Here is a 14566-nt window from a genome sequence, read left to right on the forward strand (position 1 = left end):
AAAATGATTGGCCGTAATGTTCATCAACTATGTTCGTCGGGTGATATTTATTTTTAAAGAAAACATTAAAGGTTTTTATTATTCCGATTTTACTAAATGCAACATGCCACTTTTATTCCTGCATGTTCTGATTGGGCGGTAGAAGGCTCAGCAAAACAGGTTACGCCATTTTTCAGTTCGACAAAGAGAGCTCTTACGTGATAAAATGTCTGGAGAGTAAGTGTTAGCCCCTTTCCTCACTTCCTCCAATGGCTCCGATAAGATCTAATATGTTTGTCTAATATCTAATATCGCCATGCGTCTTCTTTTAGACACTCTGCCGGTGTTATCCTTTTAAAATCCGCTAGCTTGAAGCAAGCCGAAGTTGGACTGCCACTGCGTATCGCCTGATAACACTCGTATTCTTCGTATTTCCAAATTAAAGTACTATTTTTTCACACATTTCTGACAAAAGATGGCTGAAACGGCGGGTTTGAAAGAAGTGGGGTCGGTGGCCGGTGACAAATCGAGCTCGAGTACTGCTGCTCTCCAAAGTCGACCGGTCTCCACCGAGAGGGACTCTCAAGTGCGGGCAGTGAAAGCCGTTCTGCAGTCCCGCCTGGGGCCCTACGAGCCGCTGCTCACCTACCTCCAGTCGGTGCTTGTGTGGGAAAAACCCGTCCAGTGTCTACTACTCTACCTGCTGGTCAACGTTGTGTTCTGGTGAGGCCCAATCTCTTTGCTTTATTATACTTCCCGCAACAATTGGGAACCGATGCAATATCTAAAGGAATAAGCCAGAACTGGGTCATTTTTAGGAGAGTTATTGATGTTTTCTGCCCTTATCTTTTTCCCCTCCAAGTTTGTTTTTGTTTAAATAAGGCCCTACAATTAGTTTACAGAAAGGTTTACATTAATATAATTAATATCCCAGTACATTTAAAATGAGTACTGTATTTTCTCCCATATAAGCGGTATTTGTAACCAAAAAATGACTGAATTAAGAGTATGGCTTATATGCGCACAAGACTTGCTTTACTGTTTTTCATGAGTAGATCGGCAAAGTAACATTTACTATTTATTGGTTCTATTCTGTGAAAACAACCATTTTTGGATGAATTAATTCCTTATGATATTGACCTTGATAATGTGCATTTATTCAAACAGTATCTCAGAAATACCTCGAGTAATAATTTTTCTTAAGATTTTCCCTTCAAAGCAACTAATTTGTACTCCTGATTAAAACCATGGATGGAGGTAAAAAATGTGAATCAGGAGGAAATCAGGAAATTGTTAAATTTAACAATTTTAAGGAAATTGTAAAATTCAACGATTTTAAGGCAATTCTCTGGGTGCGTCTTATATGCTAGTAAATACGGTATGTTGAATACGTTTCAGGGTGTGCGGCGACTAAGTAGTTAGCACTTTGCCTTAGTTCTGGGCTCCTGGGTTCAAATCCAGGTCGGTCCACCTGTACGTAGTTTGCATCTTCTCCCGGGCCTGCATGGTTTTTCTCTGGATATTCCGGTTTTCTCCCACATTCCAAAGATGCATGGTAGTCTGGTTGGATACTCCAAAAGAGTTTGAGTTTGAATTGTTGTCTTGTCTCCTTTTGCCCTGTAATCGGCTGACCACCGATTCAGGGTGTCCCTCCCCCATGCTCGAAAATCAGCTTGGATAGGCTCCATGTGAGGATAAAGCAGTTCAGAAAACTTTTCATATAGTTCTCATCAGTGGCGGGCTGTGCATACAGGCTTCAGTAGTGCTCCATCTGAATCAATCCAACCCTCAATAACTATTTTATGGCTATAAAACTTTTGACTGCAGATACAGGTGCAACACGTACAAAAACAAACCATCAATAATAACCTCATAAAATTGGAATATTTAACAATACAGTAGTACCTCGAGATACAAGCTTAATTCGTTCCGGGACTGAGCTCGTATGTCGATTTACTCGTAACTCGAATGAACGTTTCCCATAGAAATGAACTAAAACAAATTAATTCATTCTAACCCTCTTAAAAAAACCCACCAAAAACAGGACATTGAAATGGAAAAACATTTTGTTCTAATTCATTTCAATTCAAAAACATTTTTATTTGTTTTCTAATTCGCCACCTATTAACAAATTAACAAATAACTACTGGGTTAATCCCTTTATTTTGGTACTCAAAATCCATCCTCTCTTTACTCAAAATTTAAACTACTCCGTTATGCAGATTATCCGTGCGTTGCAGTCATTCCCCTAAAGCAAAGCGCCTGCAATTGACGATGATCAAAGTCAAATTCGTGTCTCGCCGAGTCTTCCCGTCACGACGGGGAAAAAAGTGTTTCGAGGAGCACCTTAAAACTCGCTGGCAGAAATTATTCCAAAAATGGTGTGTTCAGTCCGGCACATCATGTAAAAACAATGTGATTCATACATGAAGTCTGCTTTCAGCTTTACAAATACAAACTCATTTAGAGCCAAAAGACAGTTGCGCAATAAAAAAAATCTCTTTTGAAAAATGGGTTAGATGAGAAAGGAAAATTGCAGTTACACGTGTACCACAGCAAACATGTATACAATTATGTACAGGAATACCAAAGCAGGAGTATGCCTTTTAGGAAAAAGTTAGGAAACTGATGGTCAATTTCAAAAGAAAGGATGATGAATTTTACCTATTTATGCAATGTTTGGGTGTTATATTTATTAAAACAGTATAAACCAAAGGGAAAAAATGACAAAAATATAAAAAAATCACAAAATAGAGTTGCTGTTACTTAGTTCATGCAACTATTGCTCGTATTTACTCGTATCTCAAATTTCTCGTATGTCGGGGCACTCGTATGTCAAGGTATTACTGTATTTATTTTGTCAGTCGGCAGACATACAAACAATTACTGCGTGTTATTGTTGACAAGCTTGTATTCTCCCATAGGTTCTTTGCCCTGGCGTCTCTGCGTCTTTTCTTCCTGCTGGCGTCCGGCCTGTCGATCGTGATCTGTGTCGAAACGTGGAGGAACAAGATTTGGCCGAAGCTCAGAGGTGCTTCATGTTTCTTTTCATTGAGCCAGTCACAAAAGTGAAGAGCTGAGCCACCTGTTGGGAACAATCCCACCCGCAATTACTGGACTCAAAAAGGGATTTGTGGTTCACCGACAGCAGTTAATCTCCAATTCTTGCTTCTCACTGTGTCTCTTGTGTCCCTGATCTTGACAAGCCACGCAGACGAGCCAATAGGCTGGTGCCTGTGAGATTAATCAGGGCTATATTTGGTTCGGATAAATCAACATCAACAACTGGAAGCCGGTTATTGGTTTAAATGCTTCAAAGGAGGTGGGGGGCTTCAAGATCAAATGCCCAGCTTCTATCGCGAAATAGGGGCAAAATTCTAATAAGAATTTATACCCTGCGTTTGCATACTTTAGGTGGACAAGCCAAACTAAGTTAGCGCATGTATATGTCCTCACTTAAGCCCTTCAAAAATTATTAACGTACAGTAATACCTTGACTATTAAAGTACAGTAACACCTTGACATAAGAGTGCCCTGACACACTAGTAATTTGATATACGAGTATAACAGACAGCCTGGGGTCTGAGTCTGCTAGAGGCTGCTTTGATAACAGCTCACTGTCGTTCTCACCTCATCTCCCTTGCATAAAGATATATCCGAGCACTGGACGTACAGATTGGATATTTAACTTTTTATTTTTGTTGCATCATTCAGTGCAGAATTAAGAGAAAACAATGGGTCTTAAGCAAGCCGGTGCAATGAAGGGTAGTGAGAAGAAAAGGTGTATGATGACGATCGACATTTAGCACGAAATAATCGAAAAACATAAGTGGGGTTTTGGCGAGCTGGCTTGCCAAAACGAGAGGAGTACTTCGACAATCTGTACCATCCTTAAGCAGAAGGATGAAGGATATCAAGCCTTCCAAATGACTAACCATAATTTCCAAGCTGCACAGTAACATTGGTCCGAACATAAGACAATCCTGATTTTGAGACTCCAGTTTGAAAAAAGAACTTTTGAACACCAAATTAAATTTTGATACAGAAGATAATTGCAGTAAAAACGATTATAGCAATATATTTGAGAAAAAACATGTAAATCATACAAAAACTTTCTGTCACATCTTAATGAACAATTAAATATGTAAACTAAAGTGCAATCATATTTCTAAATGAATGTCTTCTGTTTTTTTTTTAGTTCAAATGAAAAACTGCATTTGACTCCTTGTTTTCATTCCTGTTTTTCACAGTCAGGAACCAAGATGAATCTGAAAGTGAGAGGTTAGTCACCACGGCAAATATTTGTATATCTATTACTACTATATTGGAAACTATTTCTGAAAAATACAGATGCAATGTTGTCATAAATAATGTTGTATCTTGTTTCTAGCTGGGGGCTGGTGCAGCCCGGCATCCTCAGCGTGCCCGAAATGTGTCACCACATTGCTGAGGCTTGGGTCAGCGTGGTTGTTCTTGTGTATAACGTGGTGCATTTTAAAAGATCCAACCCCGGCAAGGTGAGATTTGTGAAATTACTATCAGCATACTATCAGTGTTAATCCTTATGTGCGCTTTGTTTTTGTGTTCCAGTTCTGCATCCTCATCTCTTGCCTCTTCTTCTCGTTGGCTGTGATTGGACGCTATGTTCCTGGGTTGGTGCTCTCCTACTCAGTTGGTCAGTCCCTTGCACTGCCTCTGCTTTGAATTTAAATGAGTTTGTCACTAGTCGACGTCCAATCCATTAATGGGTTGGACGTTGACTGGGGACAAATTGTCTTTGGCCATCAATGGCACCGAATTTGTTAACTTTTTATGCACCTTCTTTTAAAATCACCTTTTTGGTGAAAACATATATTCTATTCTTTTTCCGGCCAAGTTGCCCATCAATTTTTTTATCGCGAGTCGGACCTTTTGGTGAGACAGTGGTCTGAGCGCCCCACTACAGTTGTGATAAGCAAGGTTTGATTCCCGGATGTGTGGGTTGCGTCAGTAAAGGCATCCTGCGTAAAGCTGTGTGGCAAATCTAGCGGGCGATTCTAAAGTTTTGCCATGGTGACCCCTGAGAGGGACAAGTCGAAGGTCCACCACACGACATCCAATCCATTTGACTTTGAAGAAGTTTTGATGAAGCATTGCAGCTAAAAAATACTAAATGAATAATACCGTATTTTTCAGAGTTACTTACATTTGAACATTTATTTAATGATAATTAAAAAAAGAGTACTTTAATGTAGGTAATTGTATTAGCACTGGTACCTCGTGATACGCACTTAATTCGTTCCTGGACTGAAACTCAAACGAACATTTCCCATTGAAATGAACTAAAAACTAATTCATTCCAACCCTCTGAAAAGACCAAAAACAGGATACTCGATTGGAAAAAAAATGTTTTATTCGTTCTAATTCGGCACCTATTTACACAGTAGCAAATAACAAGTGGTTTAATATTACTAAAATTTGTTTAATAGTACTAAAATTATACAGATTTCTAAGAGGGGGAGAGGCGGGCTTTTTGCACGGCAACACGCTCGTTTCATAATAAACAAATTTAAATGAACTTGGATTACGAAGCAGACACTCAAAAAAAAGTTTAATCGAACCTAACACTAAACTTAATTCATATTTTGTTTTACATTTTGATACCTTTCTTCTCCCGGGTTGGCTCTTTTAGACTTTCAGACAATATCGAGGGTTGTCTGTGTTTGTATTCCCAAAATGATGCACACAAATGTCCTCACAATAGGATAACGCACGAACACTTGCCAACAAGAAGTAGTATATACACCATTCGCACTAACTAACGAGAAAAAAAACACTGAAAAAATATAATGCTCCGCCCAGTGCTCGCAGAGACATTACAAAGAGGGAGTTGCGACCAGAGACATTACACAAGGGAGTTGCGGGGAAGAAGACAGTGCCCATGATGTTCTTATGAGCAACATCTCACGTCCGCTCTCTGCTTATATATCAAAATTTGTCTCGTCTCTCAAGATAAATATTTGCCCGAATTTTTACCCGTATCTCGAATTGCTCGTATGTAGGACCGCTGTAGTTTAAAATCAAGTCAAATTTAATAATAATAAGTAAAATACCATTAACACTACTGTTAATTTTAAAAAATGCTGTTATTTTTAAGGAAAAAAATTTGAAATGAAATATAAATAGATTTATAGAATTTGGCCATGAAAAAGGAGTACTAACAAACCCTCTTTTTAAAAAAAATAGTTAGTCGTTCTCAATCAACGCAGACCGGACATATTTACGTCTTATCCATTTGAGTAATCTTTTTTTTCTTCTCTTTTTGGTTCAGTGTTGTCAGCACTTCTGGCTCCTCTAGCAGCCTACTACAGAGTTTTTCAGCGCGTGTTTGTGAAGCTGGAGCCAGGCCTGCGGCGCCTCGATTTCAGCGTCTACGGATACATGATGTCCAAGCCGCTGGACAATCAATGTGAGGAGTGTCGCCATCACGCAGCGTCATTCATTAACCTCCTAGAACTTGCCGTCCACATGTGTGGACATATTTTTTCTCAGAAACCACATGTAAAAAGATATTTTTTTGATTTCATGTCCAATTAGCCTAAATATCAAAGAGAAAATAAAAATGCATGCCTTGCAAAAGTCTGGGTCTTAGGAGGTTAACACGGTGGTTCTTAACCTTGTTGGAGATACCGAACCCCACCAGTTTCATATGCGCATTCATCGAAAATATGATGACAAGATATAGATTACTGATTGGCCAAACAATGTCACGTGATAATTTGCAGCCAGTGATGCTCAGCCGGGGCATGTTGTTATGTTAGAGTCAATCTGTTTTGACATCCGCGGCAGAGGCACCCCCGAACCCCTGAGACCGACTCCCTCAACCCATAGGTTTCGATTGAACCCGGGTTAAGAACCACAGCGTAAACAGGATTTAACTTTTTTTGGAATGAATGAAAACCTCTTAATACCTTCTCTGCAGTTTTGCGCATGCCTCTGCGCGGCGTTGTAACCGACGAAGACAGCGAAGAGGAGCTTGCTGCTTTTTGGCCTGCGGTTAGTCCCCTTCCCCAAATAACACAGACAAACAATCTTAGCTTATATCAGCTCTGTTGTATCTTACAGTTTGATGACGTCGTGGTAGCAAAGGAACTCACGCTGACTGATTCAGAACACTCTGACGCAGAGATTTCCTACACCGAGAATGGGACATTTAACCTATCCCGGGGACAGACACCATTAACCGAGGGCTCTGAGGGTGAGGTTTTTTTTGTTTAACTTTCTCAGGAGTTGCAAAATCATTTTTTATCAGCGGCCACAATTTTATTTTATTTTTTTCAGACGGTCGTTATTTTTGCATGTGAAAATTAATTAATTGATCAACAATTAGTCTAAATGATTTTATAACTAGTATTTTGATTGCCACTCAGCTGTTGAGAGCTATTGTTCTCCTAAAAATATTCGTCTTTCATTTTCTTTTATATTAATAGCAAATATTCCTGTATTATTGTACTTATATATGTGTATATATATATCAGTGTTCTCGTTACCTCTGCGTCCTGCGTCTGATACGCACAGCTTTTCTTCCAGACGCACAATTTCAAGTAATGTGCTTTTTCCGGACGCAAAGAATTTTTTATCAAAAAAAAAACCAAAACACATATATCCGATAGCAAACCAATTTATTCCACATAATCTTTGCGAAATAATTCTCGCGAGACTAGCAGACACTAGCAGACGAAGGAGAGAAAGCGATAGCAAGAGTTTCGTAATAGTGTAAGAAAGATAAAAAATGTTTCAGAAAAAGCTAAACAGTCTGGATAGTTATTTCGCAGTTAAAAATACAACTAGTAAGAAAAGAACTGCAGAAGATTCGATCGATGATCATGAAGCAAAACGGGGGAAGCAAGGAAAAATACGCACATTTCAAAAGACTTTTGGCTGCAAAGAGAGGAGGATCTACGAGCTGAAAGACTAGTACAATGATAAATAAACCCTAACCCTAAACCATATAATAAATAAATTAAATCTGAATGTTTATATATCGTTGTTTATGTTTTATTTGCATCCGTAGTATGTTGGGACTCGTGACAAGTTTCCTGGGACGCACAGTTTTCAGACAAGCGAATCCCTGGGACTCGCAGTGTGCCAATTGTAAAATTATCACTGTATATGTGTGTATATGTATGTATATATATATATATATATATATATATATATATATATATATATATATATATATATATATATATATATATATATATATATATATATATATATATATATATATATATATATATATATATATATATATATATATATATATATATATATATATATATATATATATATATATATATATATATATATATATATATATATATATATATATATATATATATATATATATATATATATATATATATATATATATATATATATATATATATATATATATATATATATATATATATATATATATATATATATATATATATATATATATATATATATATATATATATATATATATATATATATATATATATATATATATATATATATATATATATATATATATATATATATATATATATATATATATATATATATATATATATATATATATATATATATATATATATATATATATATATATATATATATATATATATATATATATATATATATATATATATATATATATATATATATATATATATATATATATATATATATATATATATATATATATATATATATATATATATATATATATATATATATATATATATATATATATATATATATATATATATATATATATATATATATATATATATATATATATATATATATATATATATATATATATATATATATATATATATATGTACATACGTACATACATATACATATATACGTACACACACACACACACACCATGTACCATATTTTCACGACTATAAGGCGCACGTAAAAGTTAAATTTTCTCCAAAATAGACCGTGCGCCTTATAATCCAGTGCGCTTTATATATGGACCAATACTAAAAAAATGTATCACGATAAAATAAATAAATCAGTCGACAGGGTAGAACATCCTCTACAGCTCTCACAACTGCGGCAAGCAGTCCCCGACTACTATTTCCCCGTATAAAAGTGCTGCGCAGTGACAGGGATATATAGTTCTTTTGTCAATACACCCAGTATGACAGCGAACACACTATAATTTGGTGCAAGCTAGCTACAATTTGAAAATGGATTGTGGCCTGGACATCGACATCAACACAGCTTTACGAACGGTGGCTAGCAGCGCCGGGGTAGTTACGCTAGCTACTAGCTAGCTACTACGTATTTACGAACGGATTGTGGCCTAAAGACCGGCGACCAAACGTCCGGCGACCAAAAGACCGGCGACCAAACGTCCGAGCACCGTTTTAACTCCATCGGCCGATCATGAAGGCAGAATGGCAGGGCGCTTCCAAGATGGCCACTCCCTTGCCTCTTTGTCTCGCTTGACAGACAGAGCATACGTCAATCTTGTAGCTCCCCCTGCCAAATATAACCTTCCTGATGACTGGGAGGGGTTTTCTTGAAGGTAGGCGGAGACAAACTTTAGGCGTGAACAAGAAAGGGGAGGTGCTATATGCAAAGTGATGATAGGCCTTGGCCAGTAGGTGTCAATAAAATTCTATTCTAGTTGCTAAAGTTAAACGAATGTATTTCATATTTCACACGGCTTATACGCACAAGTGGCTGATGTGCAAGTAAATATAGTATATTTAGATAGTAAAGCATTTTCATATCCTTATAACTTGTAATTTATTAATACACTTCATGATAATTGAATTTTTGTAAAGGCGCGGAAACATTTGGTATGGTAGTAATAATTTGGGTGAGTGGTCTACATTATCCAAGGTTTTTAACCGATTACTGTATAGTGGTACCTTTACTTGTGAAATTAATTGGTTCCAGAACTTGTTTTCTAAATAGGATTTTTTTTTTCATAAGTTGTGCAGCATTTTACATTAAATTAGCATAATTCGTTCCAAAATTAACAGTTCTACCAGCCAACCAATAACAAATAAACAGTCTAGCAATTTTGAATGTAATATGAATGCAAATGTATGTTTGCAAAAATATAAGAAAACTATTTATTAACCATTAAAATAACACCACGACGACAAACCAAACAAAACAAGTCAGGCTTTTCTGCTCTGTCTCCCTTGCTTGCTCTGTCTTCAACTTCACTCACATGGAGCGGCAAGAACAGCATTTGAAATCAACATTAGAATCCAATTCTTTACATTACGTAAGAATGTAATACAAATAATGTCAAAAATATGATACTATAACCACACCAATAATATAACCACTACTTAAAATATGTGGGCCAACACACAAATCAGGAATTCACCACCTGGACGAGACAAGAAATGCAATACCTTGACCCACTAAAGTCTTCCCTCCAATTTCATTTCGCCGATAATGTATACCAGACAACGGTACTCGGGCGATTCGCCTAAAAGCATTTTGCCGACGGGCCATTCGCCTAAAAACAGTTCGCCCAAAGACGTTTTGCCAATGGACAGTTCGCCGAGGGCGTTTGGCCAAACGGATAGTTAGCCGAACGGATAGTTAGCCGACTGGATAGCCAGCTAACCGGACGTTGCGCCACGCGTGCTCGCCCTGCCCCTGGTTTTGTGTGTGCAAGTTTTTCAATCTCGGCCCGCGGACCATATACAACCCGTTACAGATAACGTTCATTCAGGAATAACAAGGGCATTCAGAATAGAATAAATAGTAGAAAATAGTAGAAATCCTACTCTAAAAAAGAATATATATTTTCTAAAATAATGGGAAATTATTTAAAATTAAACTATAAGTAAAAGTGTGCTCCATGGCATGGTATTGTTCTCTAGGCCCCTCTGGTATGTCCAAGGCACTTAGTATATAGAAATATGTCCAGCGGGGGGCAGTACTGCATCACAAAAGCTAAAAAGCAAAGAACATGATGTGATATATTCTAAGATTAAAGAAGGCCATGTTATGGAGCCTAGTTCTATAACTGTTGATTTTGAAAAGGCTGTAGTATAAAGCATTTTACAAACTCCCACACATCTGGGAATCTTGTAAGTTTGTATTGTATTATTTGCAATTTTTGTAAATAGTTTTGTATTGTATTTTTAATTTTTGTAAATAATTTGTAAGTTTGTTTACTGCGTCAAGAAAAATGTGAATTTGCTTTGTCTTTTTAATGAAATATTTTTTAGAATGGCAGCTTATTCATAGTGTTTAATATTAAAAAGTAAGTAAAAATTGTTACCTTTGTACTGGCTCTTGACTGAATGAATTAGTCAAGAGCCTGTACAAAACGAATGAATTAGTCTGAAGCGTTGCTTCTTCTCCCGGCACTTTTGTCCAGCTCCAAATTTCCAGCGGTATTGAGGTCTTGCTCCTTCTGCTGCCTATTGTAACAGTACATACATGTGTATGACAGCGTAGGCATGGCTGAATGGTTCCAAAAAAGAAGTAGCAGAAAGAAGCCAAGCTAACAGAACAAAGAAAGTTGTAAAAACATTAAAGTATAAAGTACAAATGAAAATAAAAAGGAATGTATTATGAAATATTAAAATGTAATTAAAAAAATATAGAAGAGCTGTAAAACACGAAAAACAAATAAGAGTGGACAGAGCTACTGCCACTGGCTTCCGTGTGACGGTGCCATCTTGGACAAATGTTGGACTTGTTCATTTATTTAAAACAATTTATTAAAGAAAATAAGTTAAACTCCTTGATCTTTCATTCAGAAATGTTTTTATTAAATGTCATTTGAGCAGATAAACAAGGTTAATACATGCTGATGATATACTTTGGCTGACCACAGAATGTGATATGCCAAACATGACAACTGTGTTCTTTCTTTTACTCCATTTCTGTATCTTCCTATTTAGATCTGGACAGACACAGTGATGCCGAGGAATCTTTCGCTCAAGACCTTCCCGATTTCCCATCCATAAACCCAGAGGCCACTATCCTGGAGGACGATGACGACACCAGCATTGGGCTTCCCAGCCTGCAGAGTCATCGCGCCTCCTTACTTGACATGGATTCTCATCTGGAATCGGACCAGGAGGACTTGGATGCCGAAATGTCTCTGAGTGGCTTGCCGCCTGCCACAAACTTTGCAAGCCACCTGGCGGGTGACATCGCCGGTGACATCGCCAGCAACATGATCCGTGCAGCACTGATCGGAGCCATGGTGCCCCAACATCCCTCTGCTCAGCACAGACGAGCGCCTCCCAGGGCAGGTGCCTGCCGCAGACCCCGCAAGCAGTCCAGCTCAGAGCTGGACACAGACTTCGATGTAGAAGACTTCGAGATGCTGGATCAGTCTGAATTGAGTCAAATGGACCCCATCGGAGAAGGGCAACATAGAGAGAGTCAAAGCTCCAACATTATATCCAGCCTGCTTGGTAAAAGTGCAGTGAAAAAATAAAATAATTAGTGAGTTGAAATATTAGACAGTGGCAAGATATTTTAAAGCTCAACCTATCCCGCCTGTTTAGCATCACCTTTACCACTTTGGATATGTTGTGGGACAGTGCATTGAAAATATTTTACCTCAGTGACTGACACCGACAGTGCCAGTGATGTAAATTTGCTGCCCCCTCCCACTTCAAATGAAGTGGTTGCTAATACTGATAAACTCAATGTAAGGAAGTTCACAGCAGAAAGTTGAGTGGACACCGCGTGATTGAACAATCAACATCGTTCGAGGTGCTGTCATTGCTATTTAGCTCATTAGCTCCATTGACAATGCTTAGATGTATGTCCCATTTGAAAACTGGATTGGATGTCTACTAAGGATAAACTCAATGAAATTCCTAGCCATAGGTTATTGGCTGTCTAGCATTGTTCGTGATGATGTTACTTTTCCAGTAGTTTCTGCCTAAGTTATCAGAGTTGGTTTTCTACCAATTTATTGTTCTTTGCACTTTTTCCAAAATTGGCACATCTTTTAGAAGACAAATCCGGTTTGACACAATGAAATCAGAAATTATTAACACTCATTAACTAAAAAGTGTACTGAAAATGTTAAAAATGAGCTCTTTCCAGTGCCATTGACATTGGTAGACATCCAATCATGTTGTGTCGAATCATTCTGCTGGTGTGAATTCAAATGCGTTTCTCACAGCAGAAGAATGATTGGACGGCTATCATGGTGAATAGTACTGAAAGAGTAAAATGGCCCAATGCAACCGAAATTCATGCTGAGGTATGTTTTATTTTATTCTTTTTTAGGAGCTTTACTCCGATATACAATCACCAAATACATTTGATTTACTTGAAAGTGGCCAATCTTTTCAGTACTACAGTGAAGTAAAACCGACCTGTGAATATGTAGCTGACTGCATTGACATGATGATAATATGAATTAGCCATTTATACAGTAAATTCAAGTGAGCCAGTCAATCAGAATTCTTGTCTTTTAATAAGTGATTTTGAGAGAAAATCACCTTTCAGTGAACCAGCAGCACAAAAAAAGCATCTTCACAATCACAATTCACTTTACAAACAGGCAAAGAACAATTGATAATTTGTTCAATTGTGTATTTTCCTCACTTTTCTGTTTTTATATGTTTTGATGTGCAAATTATATTGAATAAAAATATTGAAATATAAAATGCTTGTGATTTTATGTGAAAAACAAAAGGACTCCCTTTTAATATAGAGGACCGACCCAGCAGGACATTCAAAAATATATACATCCTTAAACAAATACAATAAATAAACTTGGCATTGATTAAAATGGGAGTAATTCATTAATTGAAATAGCAGTATTTTTATTTATTAATTAGGTATGTAATGACATTTATTTGATTCCACAAGTATTGAACTAAAGTACTTGGTCCAATCAAAATCTGATGTTGGATTTGAAAATATCAATAACACTGTCATTTGCCCTTTTTTCAGGAAATTTTAATAATCTATGACAAATGCACCAATCTCTCCATTTCTGAGGGATACTAGACCAGTGGTCCCCAACCACCGGTCCACAAGCTACCTAGTGCTGGCCTGTCTGAGTAAAACATATTTAAGATTTCAGTCTCGCCCTCCTGCTTGAAATGAGAAAAGTTGTTATCGTAATAATAAATAATTGCTATTATGCTTAGGACTTGATTTTTGCCTTAAGTTGGTCTTAAGCCCGGTCCACGAGGAAATAGAAAGAGCTTTACCAGACCGCGGTGAGAAAAAGGTTGGGGTTCGCTGTACTAGACTACCCATAGACTCAAACCAAAGTACAGTCTTTCCTCCAATTTCTCAGATAATGTAGACCAGACATCGCTGTGATAATCGAAAAACCGCTAAGTAGGATCATCCCTATTGCAGTCACACCTCTACTTAGGAATGTCTCTTGGTACGAAATTTTCCATTTCCGAAAGCTTTTGAGATGCAAATAAAGGCCTCAAGATACGTAAACTATACAAGTTACGAAAATGTCAATAAAGTTTCTGTATCCGTTATTTTATTTTGAAATTTTCTCGGATGCTTTGCTTCTTGCTTGACACGTCCACTACATCCCTGGGCTCATTTGCTGTCTCGCA

At 37.0% G+C, this 14566-nt stretch overlaps 1 protein-coding gene across 2 annotated transcripts; it reads left to right on the top strand.

Annotated features, from left to right (window-relative positions):
• Nucleotides 1–106: 106 nt before the first annotated feature.
• retreg3 (reticulophagy regulator family member 3) lies at nucleotides 107–13645 on the top strand. Of its 2 annotated transcripts, none has more exons than XM_077734041.1 (10): nucleotides 107–216; nucleotides 312–702; nucleotides 2904–3010; nucleotides 4230–4260; nucleotides 4370–4496; nucleotides 4570–4654; nucleotides 6290–6427; nucleotides 6941–7014; nucleotides 7084–7216; nucleotides 11912–13645. In XM_077734041.1, the coding sequence occupies exons 2-10, from the start codon at nucleotides 455–457 to the stop codon at nucleotides 12454–12456; spliced, it is 1488 nt and encodes a 495-aa protein (XP_077590167.1). In that variant the 5' UTR covers nucleotides 107–216; nucleotides 312–454; the 3' UTR covers nucleotides 12457–13645. The 2 variants fall into 2 exon arrangements, with proteins under 2 accessions (XP_077590167.1, XP_077590168.1); XM_077734042.1 differs by having other exon boundaries at nucleotides 122–216; nucleotides 455–702.
• The last annotated feature ends 921 nt before the right edge of the window (nucleotides 13646–14566 follow it).

Source organism: Stigmatopora nigra, chromosome 15 (genome assembly GCF_051989575.1).
Source record: "Stigmatopora nigra isolate UIUO_SnigA chromosome 15, RoL_Snig_1.1, whole genome shotgun sequence".
Classification (NCBI taxonomy): Eukaryota; Metazoa; Chordata; class Actinopteri; order Syngnathiformes; family Syngnathidae; genus Stigmatopora; species Stigmatopora nigra.

Excerpts from the sequence above, each read along its gene's own strand:
- retreg3 (XM_077734041.1), top strand. The coding sequence starts at position 455 with ATGGCTGAAACGGCGGGTTTGAAAGAAGTGGGGTCGGTGGCCGGTGAC. Across the intron at positions 4,261-4,369 it reads GATGAATCTGAAAGTGAGAG|CTGGGGGCTGGTGCAGCCCG; the intron begins GTTAGTCACCAC and ends TCTTGTTTCTAG. Across the intron at positions 6,428-6,940 it reads CAAGCCGCTGGACAATCAAT|TTTTGCGCATGCCTCTGCGC; the intron begins GTGAGGAGTGTC and ends CCTTCTCTGCAG.